The sequence below is a fragment of the Xiphophorus hellerii genome, chromosome 14 (genome assembly GCF_003331165.1).
Source record: "Xiphophorus hellerii strain 12219 chromosome 14, Xiphophorus_hellerii-4.1, whole genome shotgun sequence".
Lineage (NCBI taxonomy): Eukaryota > Metazoa > Chordata > Actinopteri > Cyprinodontiformes > Poeciliidae > Xiphophorus > Xiphophorus hellerii.
In genome coordinates this window covers 11,550,572-11,567,356 of record NC_045685.1, presented here as the reverse complement: position 1 = coordinate 11,567,356, position 16,785 = coordinate 11,550,572, and the positions used below count along the sequence as shown (strand labels likewise).

General features: G+C 40.8%; 1 protein-coding gene across 6 annotated transcripts in view; it reads right to left on the bottom strand.

Annotated features, from left to right (window-relative positions):
- The window catches only part of chd3 (chromodomain helicase DNA binding protein 3), a 50,470-nt gene that overhangs the window by 26,360 nt on the left and 7,325 nt on the right, over positions 1 to 16,785 (bottom strand). For 4 of the 6 annotated variants that reach the window (XM_032583630.1, XM_032583628.1, XM_032583632.1 and 1 more), the window contains exons 8-30: positions 16,365 to 16,540; positions 15,066 to 15,335; positions 14,782 to 14,985; positions 12,941 to 13,164; positions 12,727 to 12,858; positions 12,422 to 12,521; positions 11,437 to 11,628; positions 11,161 to 11,358; positions 10,918 to 11,055; positions 10,054 to 10,175; positions 9,780 to 9,953; positions 8,794 to 8,935; positions 8,146 to 8,277; positions 7,872 to 7,989; positions 7,309 to 7,433; positions 6,993 to 7,224; positions 6,445 to 6,629; positions 3,960 to 4,137; positions 3,618 to 3,704; positions 3,156 to 3,241; positions 1,837 to 1,970; positions 1,585 to 1,729; positions 21 to 183 (exon numbers count right to left, since the gene is read on the bottom strand). In XM_032583630.1, coding sequence (XP_032439521.1) covers positions 21 to 183; positions 1,585 to 1,729; positions 1,837 to 1,970; positions 3,156 to 3,241; positions 3,618 to 3,704; positions 3,960 to 4,137; positions 6,445 to 6,629; positions 6,993 to 7,224; positions 7,309 to 7,433; positions 7,872 to 7,989; positions 8,146 to 8,277; positions 8,794 to 8,935; positions 9,780 to 9,953; positions 10,054 to 10,175; positions 10,918 to 11,055; positions 11,161 to 11,358; positions 11,437 to 11,628; positions 12,422 to 12,521; positions 12,727 to 12,858; positions 12,941 to 13,164; positions 14,782 to 14,985; positions 15,066 to 15,335; positions 16,365 to 16,540 — 3,657 coding nt within the window. The remainder of the gene's footprint in view (positions 1 to 20; positions 184 to 1,584; positions 1,730 to 1,836; positions 1,971 to 3,155; positions 3,242 to 3,617; positions 3,705 to 3,959; positions 4,138 to 6,444; positions 6,630 to 6,992; positions 7,225 to 7,308; positions 7,434 to 7,871; positions 7,990 to 8,145; positions 8,278 to 8,793; positions 8,936 to 9,779; positions 9,954 to 10,053; positions 10,176 to 10,917; positions 11,056 to 11,160; positions 11,359 to 11,436; positions 11,629 to 12,421; positions 12,522 to 12,726; positions 12,859 to 12,940; positions 13,165 to 14,781; positions 14,986 to 15,065; positions 15,336 to 16,364; positions 16,541 to 16,785) is intronic. The other 2 variants (XM_032583633.1, XM_032583631.1) reach the window with 1 other exon arrangement.

Genomic DNA, 16,785 nt, shown 5'->3' with positions numbered 1-16,785 from the left:
CAGCCCGTCGCGTCAGCTACCTGGCTTCGAGGTGCATGGCGTGTTGTTGAAGCTTGCGTCGGGTGTGGGAGTCGCTGTCTTAGCGGCGGGAGAGGAGGCCCGCGAGGACGATTTGTCAACGGTGACCTCGGGTTTGAGCTCCGGAAGGCTCCACCGTCCGTTGATGTGCTCAAACTCTTGGATCTGAACACGAGAAAGCCAAAACTGAGCAAAACATAAATTGAATAAAAGCCTGAGACGTGCATAGTTTATCAATTACAATTTTTTTTCCTAAATAAACCAAAGGCATGCCATTTGGACTTGGCAGATTATCAAACATTTCCCCTTGGTACAGCAGATCAGGACGGCTGCAGGTCTAAACAGGTTGGACCGCAAATTGGGTGGAAGATGTTTAAATGAAGCAAAATAAACTGGCAAACTGGAAGCTGCAGAAATCAAAACAACTCGCTGGAGGTCTTTGCAAGAAAGAAGTTTGGAATTTGTGTGATTCTTTTTTATTATCCACCTGCAACAATTAGTGTTTCTAACCAGTTAACATGCATTTTTACTAAAGTTGTTTTCTGACTGACGTTGAATTTTAAATATCAGAATCCAACCTCGTTCTGTTTCGGGGAAAACGGCTGCACCTCTAGAATGCTTATTTACAGAAATTTTAGTTTGGATCACAATTATTTATTTTGTGCTTGTACTTGACACATTGCAGCCAACACTGTCGCCCGAGCCGCAGTCGCCCTCCGTCTGAAGCGTTTGTTTAAAAACTCATTTCTAAAAGCTCCAGACTGCTGCTAGTGATCAGGAGGGTCTCATTCTTTGGGCAGAGTTAGACTAAACATCATCCCATGGTGTTGCATGATGATCGGGAAACAGAACGGGCAAAAAAAAAACAGGAAAGATCAAATTGGCTTTAAGTCTGGTCAGACTGTTTAGAACTGTGTGTTCTTTGAGGGAGATGTTGTCTTTTTGGTTTTTTAGCTACAACAGAGTTTCTGCAGGCCTCACTAAATCAAATTTAAGACCTTTTTACAACCATTATGAATGGAATGCAAGACTTATGTCCACAGAAATTTATGCATTTTGTCCAGCCAAAAGGTGATAAATTTGCACTTAATCGTGATGGACACAAAAATGCTAGCTAGCTAACTAGCTGGCAAGGGGATGTTAGCAGTGAGATATCGGTACCCTCAGCAACAGCCTTTATTGGAGGAATCCAATAAAAATGTCTGAGTACAACTCAGACATTTTCTGAAAAGTCCCCATAAAACAGAATATACAAGATTTAATAGTCCAGTCTAGACAAAATTTAAGACCTGTGATTAACATACTAAAGGCCAACTAATTTCCTAAATGAATTTAAGGCATTTAAAATGCCTCAATTTTATACACATGAAATTAAGACTTTTTAAGACTTAACGGATGTGCAAACACTTTGTGTGCTAACAAAACTAGCCAAAGGAAATCTTCATTTTACATCTATAAACCTGACATGTTCTCCATTTGTCTTTTAGACAAACTGCCTGTTTCAGATTAACAGAACTAAAATGTGGTCACAACTGTCTCTGTTCTGCCCGTCTTTCATTTTCTGACCTTCTTCTTGACCAGAGACATGACGCCAATACGCGTCAGGACGAGCTGCCGACACAAGCCCTCCCTGGGGACGCCGTCGGCAAACGTCTCGGCCCCGTCGGCGACCGGCTCGCACAGGTGACGCATGAAGAGAGACACGTAAGCTCTGCGTGAAAAAGAAAAGGCAATACGTTGATAAAAAATAAATAAAAAATACTCAGTCAGATGAGGATAAGCATACTTGATGCCAGCTGTTTTGTTGTTTTCACTTACTTGAATTCCTTCTCAGTTTTTCCCCTGAGGTCCCTAACGAGCCACTGAGATGAGAACGCGTCCTGAGACGGCATACCCCAACGCATCACCGCGTTCAGGAAAGCTTTGCGCTGCCGTGTGTTGAAACCAAGAACCTATTGATGGAATAAGAAGCATTTCATTTTTCTACAAGTAAAAGTGGTGCTGAGAACAGCTGAAAAGCTGAAAAAACACCTGGAGTTTGTAAAAGTATCTAAATCTCTTGAACTTATTTCCATTTTTTCACACAACTGCAAACTTCACTGTGGTTTACTGCGGCTTCATGGCATACAGCGACAAATCAGGACATAATTGTGCAGTCAAAGAAATAGCATTTATAGTTTTCAAAGATTTTTGTATATAAACATCTAAAAAGTGTGATGTACCTTTGCATTAAAACACTCTTTACCCATAAATCCAGCATGAACAATTAAATTTAGAAGTTCAACCCACCAAGATACAGCTACTTGCCTAAACTGTGAGGTTGGCTAAGGAGACCATTAATCAGACAAGAAGCCAAGGAGCCAAAGATAACTCTGGAGGAGTGGCAGACATCCACAGCTCAGGAGGATTCTGCCTGGACCGCTATTAGAGATCAAATCTGATCTCAGCTGTTTAACAATAAACACAGTAATTCTATGGAGGACAGATGTTCCATTTAGATGAGATCAAAATCAAACTTTTTAGTCGATAAAAACTTCAGCCTATCAAAGTGCAACGTTATTAGAGGCAGCACCCAAAAGATTTGCACTCAAAGGTTGTTCAACAAAATATTTCCTCAAGATCACTTATTACAAATGCACTCCACACTTTTCAGATGTGTATTCATACAAACAATTGAAAACTATGCATCATTTTCCTTCCACTTTTCAATTTTTGCTGGGATCACACAGAATCCCAGCAAAAAGTACTGATACTGTTAAGGTTGTGACGTAAAAAAATCTAAAACAATTCCAAGAGATGTGAATACTTTTGCAAGGCACTATGTAGCTCCACGAGATGTTATTATATATGCAAAAATAGTTTTTTTCTGAGAAAGTTCAACAACTTGATAATGACAAAATAAACTTAGAGTCAAAACATGAGCGATGGAGACCAATATAATTACACTACTATCAGGATAAACAAGAAAGTTCACTTTTTTTTGGAGATGGATTAGCTTTACAGTGAACTCTAGTTTAAGATAAGATTTTTCACATTAATTATGAAATAAACAGAGAGCCGGTTTAGACCATTTCCAAAATAATCACAATCAAACAGCCCAGAAGTTGAAGAAGGACTTGTTGGTTTGGTGGACAGACCTCTATGTTGCCTCCCACTCTGGCCAGAAGAGGAGGCAGAGGTTTATCTTTCTCATTCCTCAGCTGGCGACGTGACTGCCTCCGACCTGCGAACGAGAGCAGCCAACAGAAACCGTGTGACAAGCCACGGAGGAATATTAGCTGAGAGGGAGGAGAGATTATTAACATTATGTTACAGATTTATCCCTAGATTTATCGCGAGTGGATGTCAAGGAATAAAAAAAACACACTCCTGATATGATTTAAGTTTTTTCTTCTATCTCTCTCCTGTAGGAGACGGTTGGAATCCTTGGCAGTCTAACTCATGCACTTCTGCCAGAAAAAGCCGCAACGACTAAATCAAAGTCAGACTGTGATTCAACGCAGACCTGTGAGTGTGTCGGACAATCTTTCACGAGCAGTTTCCTATCGACTTTCACGTGTCGTCTTCTGTATTTCGTTCTTTGTTTTATCGCTCCTTACCTTCTGGCCGATCGTCGAAGTCCTCATCCTCCTCCTCGGAGCCCACGGAGTATTCGGACTGGTTATCTGAAATGTCAGCATGCCACTCTGAAACAGCACACGGTGCTTTGTCAATAGGCCAGGCCCATTCCCTTCCACTCTGCAAATAATGCCTTACACCCCCAAACTTCTCAAGTAAAACACCAATCCAGTAAATTGCAGTTATTCTTAGGGTTGTCCTAAACAATATTTCTTTCTCAAACACAAGCTTGATCCTCTTCCTACAGCATCAGTAGCGTGAAACAGCTGGTAGAACTTTGCCAAACTTATGTGAGCCTCCCCAGATCCAAAGCCGGTCATTACCTTGGTCTTCCTGCGCAGCGTCGTTGTAGTTCACAGGCTTGCGGTTCCTCTTCCCTTTACCTAGCTTGCTGGCCAGGTCCTCCTGCTGCTGCTCGTAGTGATGCCGCAGCAGCTTCTCCCAGTAATCCGGGTCCACGTTCTCCTCCTGCTTGATGATCTCCCGCTCGATCTCCTCAATCTACAAGCACACAGATTGGAAGAGGCTAATTATCTAGACTCACTGAGGCATCGTACTGTAATGTGCAGTAGCGGGGACGGTTTGCCAGAAGTCACGTCGGGGACGAAGCAAGTAAGGTAAGAGAACAGCTGAATTTGTGGCAGAAATCTAAAACAAACTGGGGTGAGAGATCACACCTTCCAACACAACGACCCTCAATATCATTTGTGGTCGATATGGACTTGACGTTTTATCATGATATTTTGCGGTACTATTGTGATAGCAATAAAGGTTGCTATCACAAAAGGTCTTAAGAACTATTTATTACATCTTTTTTAGGTAACCGTATGGCCGTGACTTTAGTCATAGAAATACAAATAACGCTTTTGAAAAATATTCCCAGGGTAATTTGTATCACTAAATTGCACACGGTAACTGTATTTCCAAATTTGTTGGTATTTATTGATGCTTTCATTGAACAAACTGTGGAAAACATAGTAAAACTATAAATTCTGAGAATAAAGACATTGCTGGGGATGGGAGGTTTAAAAGATCATTAATTAGAATTTATCATAATAATGATAAATCAAAATTCTTGTCATGATAAGAAATTTGTCACGAGAAATGCTAAACAATATACATATATATAATATGTATATCTAGAATCTACCATATATCTGCCATTGTAGATATATCTATTGTAGATAGGCACCACCATAGCTACAATGTGACCCAATGACTCAGTAGAACTGCAAATCAAACTGAGATTCTGCTACAAGACTAGACTAATGTTCAGGAGCTGGTTAGACAACCTGAAAACAATTTAGCAATGGATACAATAGGAATTAAAAGCCAACATGTTTAATAGTGAATTTGAAGGTTTAATCTGGGCAAAGATGATGCCAAGGTTCCTGACATCATTGGTGGAGGTCAATTTAATCCCATCCAAAGTCAGTAAGTACAGCTGTTTTTAGATGTTCTGGTCCAAAGACACCAACCTCTGTCTTGACTGAATTTAAAAACATTATTTAAAAGCTATAAAAAGTTTGGATGTGTTGAGGCCTGCCTGCAGTCTAATTAACTCGTTGGATTCATCATCACCCTGCATCGCTCTATAATTACTTCTGCCATGAGAGGAAGATTTATACTTTAGATTAACACATAAACTGACTGAACTCTGTCAGACAAAGGTGATGTAAACAAGCCTAGCGCTATTCTCGTGACCCCTGCAGCATGTTGGAGCCGCGGTATTCCTGCCAGCTGATGCACTGCTGGCACCTTAGTTTATTAATGCCGTTTCAAACAACAAGCGAAGCGGTGCTTGTGAATGCTGCACAATCCTAATCATCTGACTGCTCATCTGCACCGGCGGCTGGAAAACGAAAACATTCATGAAATCAGGGAAAAGTTTTAGGCACGGCTATAAATAGCGTATTGACGTATTTAAAGTCTCTGACAGGTGAAGATAAGAGACCAGCCTGAGTTATAATGATGTTAATCAAACTTTCTCTTTTTGCTTAAGTACAGTGATTTCACTCGGTTGTGTTTTTTTTTAAAGAAACCCTAACCTCTGGACTTTTAAACATGGCGTACCACATGTTTTGATTGGCTGCTGTTACCAATGAGCCCGCCTCCACCTCCTGATGAAAGACGCTTTCCTCCTGTTTCAGCAGCAAAACTGGTGCTGGGTTAGAAACTGGGCAAAAAAGCCCCTAATTGACATGGTACCAATTTATTCTGACACAGTCTTTATCTTTTACATGCTACTTGTCAGATGTTTTTTTTTTTATCATCATTGCCTTTTAATAAGAAGAAGAGCTCTTTTTTTTCTCATTGTAGTTTCCAGGAAGTTGCCAATATGACTCCTGATATAGAGATAGTGTCAAATGATACAAAGGATAAACTTGGCAGCGTTTAATTTCTAGGTTAACTAATATTCTCTGGAAAGGAAACGACTGCGTTGCCATTAATCTGCAGCAGAGCAGCCTCCCTGGAGTGTATACAGTTTCTGGGCCGAAGACCAAATAAATTAAAATGTTTATTTTGGATGATTCTGCTCTGCATCCTCAATTCTAGAGAACTCTAGGTCTCTCCATCTTTCTGAGTGTGTGTAAGTAATGCAAATTGTAAAAGAAACTCTAAACCAGAACCTTCGCTGTTTGTGACAAGTGTGTGCAAACAGAAAGAGTTTGTTTTAACTCTAACATCCGAAATACAAACAATACAACATTGCATACCCCAAAATTCTCTTTAGCCCTGCCAGGAAGCAATCCATTCAGTACACGTCAGTACAACTTTGTGACTGTGTCGCTCCTGCTTCCATCTCACCTTGTCCTCCTCTCGGACCATGTACTGGGCAACCTTAAAGGAGCTCAGGTACTCGTTCATGTTCTGGACGTCCGAGTCGTCCGTGGCGTCTTGGCTGCGATCCAGCAGCCTCTCGATGGCGGTGCTGTCGTAGTGAATGACGCTGCCCTCATCCTCAACTTTGTCCCGAGAGTTATTCTTCATACCTGGCAGAGGCAGAGTCATAAAAGCTCGTAGAGGGTTCTGTTGACATTAGGGCTGCAGCTAATTATTATTTTAGCAATCGATTACTCTATCGATTATTGTGACGATTAATCAGAGAACAGAAATTGTCACATTCTGCAGATTTTTCATTTAATTATTTAAACTTATTTTACATACTAGAAATACATTTAGAAACGTACACTTGTTAACTGTATTCTTTAGTTAGCGATTAATCGAAGTATTAGTTGACAGCTATTTCAATTGATTCATCACAATTAAACCGATTAATCGCTTCAGTTGATATAGTTTCAATCAGCAGAGCAAGCTTCGCTAAAAGTCCATCCCAACACACGTCATTTCCTCACCTTCTCCTTCATCCTTGAAGAGCTCCTCCGTCCCAAACTTGAGGATGTCATCCAGCTCTTGCTTCGTCATGGAGCCGGCCTTGGATCCCAGACCTGGCCGCACCACCAGGTGGGTCAGCATCATCTTCCTTTTGGCTACCTGGGTGATGCGCTCCTCCACGCTGGCTCGCGTCACAAAGCGGTAGATCATCACCTTGTTGGCTTGCCCGATGCGATGAGCTCTGCTGAACGCCTGCACGGGAAACAGCCCCGTTTCTGTTAAGGCGCGAATAAAGGTGATACCGAAAACCTTTACTGTGGAGGAGCTGAACTGCACCTGAATGTCATTGTGGGGGTTCCAGTCAGAGTCGAAGATGATGACCGTGTCGGCCGTAGCCAGGTTTATGCCCAGACCTCCAGCTCTGGTGGAGAGCAAGAAGCAAAACTGACACGCTCCGGGAGCTGCGAGTGTGAGAGGCAGGAAAAAAAACGCAAATAAATGTGGAGTCAATGCACTTTAAATACCAGCATAACTGGGATTGTATCAACAGAAATAAAATGTGCCATGGTATGCAAAAAGGCAGTATGAAGTTAACATCTAAACACTAATAAACACAAGACTGTGTAATTGACTGAATGGATGTTTATTAAAACACTAAGGTGTAAAATCTTTTAATTTCAATGCTTTTTAACATGCTTGAAAAATTCAGAAAGCTGAAGTGAAACCTGGATGGAATTAAGAGACTGACTGGACATTTTTAATAAACACTGATTGGGACTTTATTTAAGCGCGAAAGGGGATCTCTTTGTTGTTTTTCAAAACATCTGAACCTAATATTGTGTAACTTCTGATGCATCACTACAGCCCTAATAATGATAATAATGACTCTCCTGTGTTACCGTTGAATCTGTCGATGGCCTCTTGTCTCAGTGCGCCTGTGATGCCTCCATCAATCCTCTCGTACTTGTAACCCTCATAGTCCAAAAAATCTTCTAATAAATCCAGCATTTTAGTCATCTACAAAAAAACAAAGATACAGAGGAAATCTTTGATCGCCCATCCTGAAATCGCAGTCTGCTGCTGAAACGTCAGAGTGTGTTCATGAAGTGCTCAGAAAACATAAATGTGGACGTGTTTCTCCGTGTTTATCCAGGGTCTGTGTGTGTTTTCTACCTGTGAGAAGACCAGAACTCGATGCCCCTGATCTTTCAGCTTCCTCAGCATCTTCTGCAGCAACGTCAGCTTCCCAGAGGCCTTGGTGAGGGCCGAGCCTTCGTACGCCCCGCTGGGTGTTTTCTGGGCTTCCTGCAAGAACACGTGTAAAACAAAAGAATTAACACTAGGGGACTCATTTGAGTTTGCCAGTTGAATTTAGGGCTGGGGAGTTCAAACAGCTACAGGATACGACCAAGGTGTGTCTTTACAGTGACCTTTCTGTGTAAGTGAGTCAGCCACAAGGGAAACAAATCACCATGAATAAAGATTTTGCAGCTTCATACAGAAAAAATGACTATAAAATGACTGCAAAGATCAAATAAAAGAATAACGTCAAGATTTGTCATTAGTTATAATGTTGTAATTAGTTATCAAAAATGTTGACGTTCTCGAAAACATCAACATTATATCTCGTTGTATTGTGACTTGCACTGCCACATCTTACCACAGGATGTCCCCATACAGCAAGTTCAGGTTTATTAAAGTTATTTGCTCAACAAAGTTGGTTATTTGAAGAACAAACTTCAACTTTCTAGGTTTTAGAAAGAGTTTTAATTTTGTATAAATGTTTTTCTTATGTTCATGTAACTATGTTTTTGCTCTCACCATGGAGGCGACAGGGAAGAGGTACGGGTGGTTGCAGCACTTCTTCAGGTCCATCATGATGTTGAGCAGAGACACCTGGTTTCCTCCGCCTTTCGAGTTCAGAGCCTCGAAGTTCTTGGTCAAAATCAACTTGTAGTATTTCCTGTTTTTCAAAGCAAAACAACAAAGCCATGAAATTAGGAAAAAAATAATCATGCAAAGCAAAACAAAATTCTTTTAACGAGTAAATAAAAAAGGAAAAAAAGGACAATGAAATGAATGAATCGTATTTAGTGAGAAGCACTCTAAGGAAGTCCTGTTAAATACACTTTGCATTTAAAAAAAAAATAAACATGTCGAAAACTTTCATCCAGTTTGAATTAAATAATGCCCTAAAGGCTATTTGTCAAGCAAACATTTTATTAAGTCCAAAACTGAAATTTACTTCTTATGAAAATAGAGCAAACGTATTAATTAATGTTTCTTTGAAATTCTCTAGCCTTAACTTCAAGTAAAATTAAAAAGCAACGCTAAAAATGTTTACAACCGTGTAAGGACATGTAAAAGAAAGATCCATAGGGTTTAATTCAGTGTGTGTTGGTGCCTGATATTTTATGACATTAGCTACACTGTATCAGACGTAGCAAAGCACGTACAGCAAGTTAGTAACCAGAAGGCAAAAATGACACTTTGTAGCAAGGACACAGAATAAAAAACACAAATGTCTTGCCATAAGAGCATAGCTACAAGATCTTTTGTATGCCGCAGTAAATAAAACCAAACGTGTGGCTCTCCAACCAACTGTGCTTCATCATTTCTAGCTATTTTGGCATTAGTTTGGTACGGAGTGTCTTACACAGTAACTCAAGGTTTATTTTCAAAACACAATAAAAACACGTGTGCACCTTCTTAATAAGTCACGGTCACCTGCAACTGATGGTACACACACATCTACTGCTACACCCGTTGCATTTAGTTGTTAAGCTGGTTATTTGTGTGACACGTACTTCTGCATGGGGCTCAGCTCCACTCTGACAATCAGCTCGGTCTTAGCCGGCATGTTCTTAAACACGTCGGCCTTGAGCCTCCGCAGCATGTGAGGCCCCAGCAGGTCGTGGAGCTTCTTGATCTGGTCCTCTTTGGAGATGTCGGCGAACTCTTCCAGGAAGCCCTCCAGGTTGCTGTGCAGAAGAAGAGACTCAAATTAAAAACTGTCATTCATATCCTACTTTAATAATGATTATTAAGGGAAAACATTTGTTTAATAAAAAAGAGTCATACTTGAAGCGATTCGGGGTGAGGAAGTTGAGGAGGTGAAACAACTCTTCGAGGTTGTTCTGCAGAGGAGTTCCAGTCAGCAGCAGCTTGTAGTCAATTTTGTAGTCATTTAAACGCCTGAAGAACTACAAATACACAAAGAAAGAACTGAGTTCTACTGATCATGGTTCTGCAGAAAAAGACAAATCCGTCTTCTATCGTCATCAACAAAAGAAGTCTTTCAGCATGTTTCTTTAGGAAAGATCATTTGTATCACACATCCTGGCTATAACAGACACTCAACAATTATTTTAGGAATTGATTGTTCGGATGATTAATCAGATAAAACAGTGGGCACAATCAGCAGACTTTTCATTTAACCACTTAAGCCTTCTCTAGGCGATATTAGAAACACATTAAAAATGCAAATGAACAAATAATTCAGTTCCTTTTTTAAATAAAGAAATATTTTGTCCAAAATGCAATAACACAGCATTCTTTTAGTTCACGCTTGACCATTTGTAGATTATTTGACTAATTTTGCATCAACCAATTTAATAATTGGACAGCAAAAGGCACTTAATAGGAGATTTAGTTTTTTATAGAATTTGAGCCAGGTGGAGCTAGCAGCATAGTTCTAGGTGGAACATATTTACAGACAAGAGTTGTTTTTTCATCTGGAATGCAAAATTTATATAATTTTTGTACAGTTTTGACATAATGACTGCTATGACTATGCTGCTCTTCAGCAACTGGCTTTCGTTTAAGTTAACGATTAATTTATTACTAAATTGGTTGACCATTATTTCAATAATCGATTAATCGCTGTTAATCCGATTAATCGTTTCAACCAAAGCATTAACAGTGACATTAACAGAGGAGTGGCACCTTGGACTGGTTGTTTTTGAGGCGGTGAGCCTCGTCCACCACCAGACACGCCCACTCGATGGACTTGAGCGCCGTCTGATCGATGGTCACCAACTCATAGGAGGTCAGAAGGACGTGAAATTTAATGGGAGCCTCGCGCTGCAGCAAGGGAAACAACAGATGAAGAATAGACGGATGCTTTTCTGAAAAAATCAAGAAAAAAAGTAAAGTCGGAGTTGTTAGCAACCATTAGTCCCATCTGACCCTGAGTTTGAAGGCCTTCTTTCCGGTTTTGATGGAGTCGTCGAACGTGAACTCGTTCTCTCTGATGATGGCCCGGCTGTCTTTGTCTCCCGTGTACGTCACCACGTAAAAATCGGGCGCCCACATCTCGAACTCCCTCTCCCAGTTTATAATAGTGGAGAGGGGCGCACTGACCAGGAAAGGACCCTTAGTGTGGCCCTGAAAGAAAAGCAGATTGGTGTTGATGCCCCTTACAGAATCCGTATTGTGATAAAGCAGAAACGATCCCAGCAGTACCTCCTTGAACAGTGAATAGAGAAAGACGATTGTCTGGATGGTTTTGCCCAAACCCATTTCATCTGCCAGGATGGTGTCGGTGCCCTGAGCCCAGGAGAAGCGCAGCCAGTTGAGGCCCTCCAGCTGGTAGAGGTGCAGGGTGCCGCCTGTCGCCGTGACGAAGTCGGGCTGCTCCTCGTATTTGATCGTCGGCTGGAGCAACGACAGCCAACAAAACAGAGAGGCTATTTAACTCCATTCTACAACGATACACTACTACAATGGTCAAAAATCATTAGGCTTCAATTAGTCATAAAAATAAAAAAGTATCATAATTAGTTTACAAAGTTTACAAGAAGCTTGGTTTCATACAGTTAAGTCATAACAGCTGTGTTCAGCAATGTGGAAAAAAATTCAGGTTCTCTCCAAATTCAAATTCTTTTCACATTTTCCAACAAGCAAGAACGCAAAGGTTCATTATGACAGATGGTCCAGCAGAGTTTAGGTTTTAAATGTGGGGCCGGAAAGGAGCGAAGGAATATAAGTATTTCCCGTCCTTTTCTCAGACTTAGCTCTGAGAAAAGGGTTCTCAGTGATTTACCTTTATTTTAATTATTACAATGAATTTGTGATGAATATTTATATAGCAAACAGGCTTTATATATGAAATATGCAAAGGAAAAAAAGAGAGAAAGACAGACAAGTAAGAAAGATTGAAAAAATTAAATGGTAATTAGAGATTATGATTAAAAAATATAGTCTGAAAATGTCTCCATAGTTCTCCACATCTGGAGGATACCCATTTCCATACGTTTCTATAGTTTTATAGACTGTCGAAACTCTGTGAACTGAATCTCGTCAGAATAGTCGGTCCACATAAAATGAGTCTGAAATCATAACGAAATACAGTTCTGAAAGAGTTTTCCTCTATAAATTTTGCAGAAAAATGTAGAGTTCAGGAAGCAGACACGTTTTTTTAAGGAAACCGCAGTCATTGTTCACTTACATCTGTGAGTGGGGAGGGAAGAGACTCCTCCTCTTCACCGTCTCCCTCCTTGCTCATCATTTTCCTGGGTTTATCGGGGTCTTCCTTCAAGATGTTGTCCCTGTTGAATGACAACAAAGACATCATTGAGACTCTGTTAATGCTGCCTTAATTCTATCAGGAACGATTTGTGACATAGGACAAAGTTAACAATGAATAAGTTTATTAATCCCTTAATATAAGAAGCCTTGGTCTTTTTAAATCAGCTTTTGTGTATTTTCTTGCTTCTAAACCAGTGTGTGTTCAGCATGACTGTGCAGTCCAACCTGTGTCTCCAGTAGTTGGTCTTGTGGAGTTCAAAGTCGGGTACATCCATGTCATCTCTCTCCCAGGTGCACTGGTCATAGGTCAGATCTTTCCACTTTACCAAGTAGTGGTACATCCCCTTTTTATCCACGCTGGCAGAGGGACATGTGGAGGACAGTGAGCAGCGTCTCACCCAGCCGTCTCACACACTCTCAGAGGAGCAATCAAGCCTACCTGTGGTTTATGATGCGGTGAATCATCATCCACTCGGGCTTGATGCCGTATTTGTAGTATTTGTCTTCCAGCAGGGCGTAGTGGGGATCTTTGGCCCGCCTCTTCTCGCTCTTGCACACTCCGTTCTCGTCCTCTGCGCCCGATCCGTAGTCCAGGCTGGGGGGCTCGTCCATGTCGGTCTTCCTCTGGTAGTTTCTGTACATCACCGAGTGGAAGATCTCCAGCTGAAAGATGAACGTGAGTAATAAGAAGACGCCAGATTTAATCGCCGCTCAGAGCTTGTTGTTCTTTCTGCAACAAGCATGCTTTAGAGATTATATATTCCAGTGAATGATTAATTAATTAGTAAATTATATAACGATTATTTTAATCATGATTAATTAATTAATTGTTTCAACCCTACTCTTCTGTAGTTTAAAGCAGAAGAGTTGTTTAAAGCATCCTACAGTTGTTAGGTAAATTGTATATATTATTATCAAATATTTGTTGTTTCATGTGACTTATAATGTTCTTGTCTTATATGCCTTTATTTGTTTTGTTTCATCTTAGGCATAAAGAATGTTTCTGTGTTGTTGAATTACTTTGATTCCTTTCTCAGAAAGCCTCTCTGAGGAAGAGCAGACAACTGTTTTCAACAGGGTTGTTGCTCAGCAGAAACCTAACATCCTTGACCTGTTAGATAGCTATAAAACCGTCGCAGTGAAGATGTACAACATGCTCTGTTCTACCCTGTGTCTGGAACAAAATAATCTAGTGCAAGATACCATGTGTCTTAGTTAATGATTGTCATTAGCACTGCAACTAAGTGATTAAGTGTTTTGCCCCCACCCCTTAGAGTTGCAGTGTTCTCTGTGATAGGGACTCTGAAAGTAATCAAAAGAGAGGAGCGGACAAATGTGTTTTCAGAGCGGTTGGAGATTTGTGACTGGAAACACATCTCTATCCGTTCTCCTCGCGAGATGAAAAGAATCTAACTCTCTTGTCTTTCCTGTGTTTGTTTAAATCTGTCTTTAATAGGTGTTAAACCTGACAACAGCTTAAAGCATATGTAGATGTTAAAATGTCCCAGTCAAAGTTCAAATCTACATCTAATTGAAATTATGTGGCAAATTGTGAAACCTGCTGGCACTCCTCATAAAGAGTCGTGTATTAATACTTTTGCAAAACTCGAGTGTATGCTTACTATGTTCACCAGAGATCGGCTTTTTCACCTTTGGGTTTGGATATTATTTTGTGCCTTATTATGTATTTTGTAGACTAAAAAGCTGTTTTAGGCTACACCACCAGGAGGCAGTAAGGAGCCTCCAAAAGCTGGAGGGAAAATGAGAAAAAAAATATAAATATATGTCAATAAAAAAAACTATCATAAATTTTTAATCAGAATTTTGTATCGGAAAATGTAATCTGTTTTTCAATCATTATTATAAAATATACGTAAAAAATAATTCATTGAATTAATCAAGCTGCTTTGCTCCTCAAACTAACACGGCTAATGTGAAATGGACAAGTTTCTGATAAGAAAAAGACAAAAGGAACCGTCCAGCAGACTTGCTGTGAAGGACACTGCTGCAAAAAATGCTGAAAACTCACAGCCAGATGAAATCAGAATGTATGAGGCTTTAATCGCCTTTTTTTACGTTAGACAAATGTAATAATTATTCAACAGACAATAAAAGCCAGAAACATGATTTTGAAGTTAATGTTTCTTTACATATTTTGTAGTGTTGTCTGTAGGTATGCGAAGGGCTTCCCCTCAAAGCTAATGGTGTTTGGGGGACTGTGGGATGGAAATGTCTGGGAATCCCTGGACTAAAAACACAAAATGTTATTGCTGTTCCCACCTGCAGCTCGGTGATCCAGGTGCAGTGCCAGTACGACTGGCTGGTTAGCTTGACAAAAAACTCCCTCTCAGCTCTGCCCTTCATGGGCGGCAGTGGAGGGGCATCGGGAGGAGCGTCAGGGGGCAGCGGGACAGGAATGGGAGGAGGAGGCTCGCCCCACCTCCAGTGGAGTATCTTCTGGACCCTTCCTTTGATTGGCGGGCACTGCAGCAAGGACACATCTCCAAATCGAATCTCAAAAGTTCTTCCTCGAGTTAAAAGCGACTCGTGCAACGTGAACTGACCGTGCATCGCGGACAGAGCCACTCTCCGTTGGGGATCTCGGGCAGCGGAGGGTTCAGACAGTGAATGTGGTAGGAGGACGTGCACGTGTCGCAGCACAACAGTTCGCCGCCGTCCTTGCACACCCGACAGAACTCCATGTGGTCGTCCTCCTCCTCCTCTGCGCCGGTGGGAACCCCGATGCTGACCTCGGATATCACTCTGTCCTCGCTGTCCTCCTCGAAGTCCTCAAAGTCTTCGTCTTTCGCCTCCCATTGGATTCCCTCTTTTTCCTGCATGAAGAACAACAACAAAAAACTAATGACAGAAAGGGTAGTCGGGGTCATTTATATCTCTGTACTTGAATCTGGCAGTAGAGATAGTAGGAAAGTGAGAGCGATAGGCTCAAAGGGTTCAGCCTCTAGGGCAAAAAGAACCTGGGTTACAGCTGAGATGCATTGTTCTCTTTAGTGTGAATGTGAGTGGGACATGAGGTGTCAGAGAGTTGGACTCAGGAGACTCTGTGAGGAGTTCATGAAAAATAGATCAACGCTTCATGTCAAACCATCAGGAGGCTCAGCATATGAAAAAAGGACTGACAGAGTCATGTAGCGCCTGCCTCCAGCGACCCGTTTTCCTGGTCAAGTGTCTCAGAGTACAACCAAAGGATGCAGCAAGTGCACATGGGAGTAGTCTAACCACACTGTACAGTTCACTTTTACTTGAGTAATAATATTATGAAATATGGCTACTCTTCTGCTCTATCCATCATGAATTATTACAAAAGATGCATTTTTAAAATCTTTTTTGTACATCTTTACCAAAGATCTGAGCATCACTTTATTTAAGATGTGTGGCTATTTAGTTTAAGCTACAATAATAGTCTCTGAATCGTCTGAAAAATATTTTCGTACATTTTTTTATGCGGCCGTTTCACACTACTTCCCTAGGTAGTGATATTTAAATGACTGGTTTTGTCGTGGCCATTTATGTTGATTTTTTTTTGTAAATCGTAATTTCTTTCAATTTTGTTTTTCTTTGGGCAGTTAGAATAAATAAAGTACATATGTTTCTTCAAACAATCAAGTCTGAAGTGCATCCAAGAGAAAACTACCTGGTACCATCAACGTCCCTTCGTGGAAAATTTTGGTTTGGGAACTAAGAAGGCTGCGACAGACTTTTCTATTTTAATCCTCTCTGATTCGGCATCTAGTAGAAACTGAGCACTAGAAATAACGATTGATTAAGGAGTGATGTAGCTTAGCGGTGAATAAAGATTAAGAGAATAAGAGCAGATGATGCTCTCTGCAGGCTGTACTCACACAATGCGGGCAGCTCCACTTGCCCTCGGGGGCCTTGTCCAGCTCAGGCTCGAGGCACACGAGGTGGTACGCTCGAGGACAGGTGTCGCACAGGATGATCTCTCCGCCCTGCTGACACACCTCACAGTAGTCCTGGTGATCCGTCTCATAGCCGTCGCCTTCTTCCTCACCTGGAACTGGAAACAGAACCACAAACCATATCGAAATAAACAAATATACACATAGATTAAAAAAAATGTTACGAAAGACATGAGGTATCTTTAAAGCAAAAGCAATAATATTATCATCTAAAAAAATCCACACAGTGATTGTGTCTTTAGTTATACATGTAAATATGTGGACCTTATTTGTAAAATGTGCCAGAAATGTATTCATTTTTAAACTAATTCTTTCCCAGTGGTCTTTTTAAGACAGATGTATA